Here is a 968-nt window from a genome sequence, read left to right as displayed (position 1 = left end):
TTTAAGGTTCATTAAAGCGCTGCTTAGGACTGTCAGCACTTAACTTAGATAATACGATTAGCGGAGTAATCAATCAAAGCCATACAAATCGATGAGGAAAACAATTGAGAATAAATTCAAGCAGATAACTTTACAATATATTCACAACTAAGCATTGATAAGGCGGTAGTACATGTTCTGCAAGAAAGTTTCCCGAACTTTCTGGCAATATTAAAGCTTTGTATTTACCGAATTTAGCATTTGAAAATTAAATTTAGGAATAGCCGTTCATGCAATTACGAAAATTATCCTTATGTTGGACGGTATATTGGTACAACGTGCTGAATCAATGATAACAACTAAAGGCGGCTTGCCCGAAAAATCGCAAACTAAAATGATGCAAGACACCTTTGTTGCCGTAGGGCCGGGCCCATGGAATTACCAAACTGGCGCTGATATTGCCCTTTCAGTTAAAGAAAGTGCTCGTGTGCTCTTGCCGGAATATGGTGGTACCAAAGTTCAATTGGAGAATAAGAAGGAATATTTACATTTCTTACCTTTCATCTGTAAAACTTTAATTTTGAACCATTGAAAGTTCCATTGAATAAAAGTAGATTGGGTGGGCTACAAGCTTGAATAGCGTTCGCTATTGAACTTGCAAATGAAGTTTGGTCTGCTTGCCTGATTTTGGAGAAGAGAAATAAATATTGGGGGTTATAATCACATAATTGATCTAATAAACTAATTTAATTTACCGTTATAAATAGTTAAAGCTTCTGAGTCGAAACTTCATCTAAAAGGATTCCGGTCACTATATCTTGTTTCCACGAACTCGTCTCTTTTGCGGCCTTTGTGGCATGCTATGCCGTCTGATGAAAGCGTTGTTTTGAAACAGTCTCGCATTTATTTCCTGCATAATTGCACTTTATTAACAATAGTCCACTGTGAAGTTCCCACATTTTCAATTCTTTAAAAAGAGGTTCAAAACT

At 36.4% G+C, this 968-nt stretch overlaps 1 protein-coding gene across 1 annotated transcript; it reads left to right on the top strand.

The window, feature by feature from the left end:
- Positions 1 to 257: 257 nt before the first annotated feature.
- Positions 258 to 545, top strand: LOC119643596 (10 kDa heat shock protein, mitochondrial-like; the record flags this gene model as incomplete). The annotated part of the gene is made up of 1 exon (XM_038042979.1): positions 258 to 545. A coding segment is annotated over one exon (288 nt), but the record flags the coding sequence as incomplete, so codon positions are not given.
- Between the last annotated feature and the right edge of the window lie 423 nt (positions 546 to 968).

This window comes from Glossina fuscipes, unplaced genomic scaffold (genome assembly GCF_014805625.2).
Source record: "Glossina fuscipes isolate IAEA_lab_2018 unplaced genomic scaffold, Yale_Gfus_2 61364, whole genome shotgun sequence".
Taxonomy (NCBI): Eukaryota; Metazoa; Arthropoda; class Insecta; order Diptera; family Glossinidae; genus Glossina; species Glossina fuscipes.
Note: the sequence above shows the minus strand (reverse complement) of the source record. Positions and strands in the feature narration are given on the sequence as shown.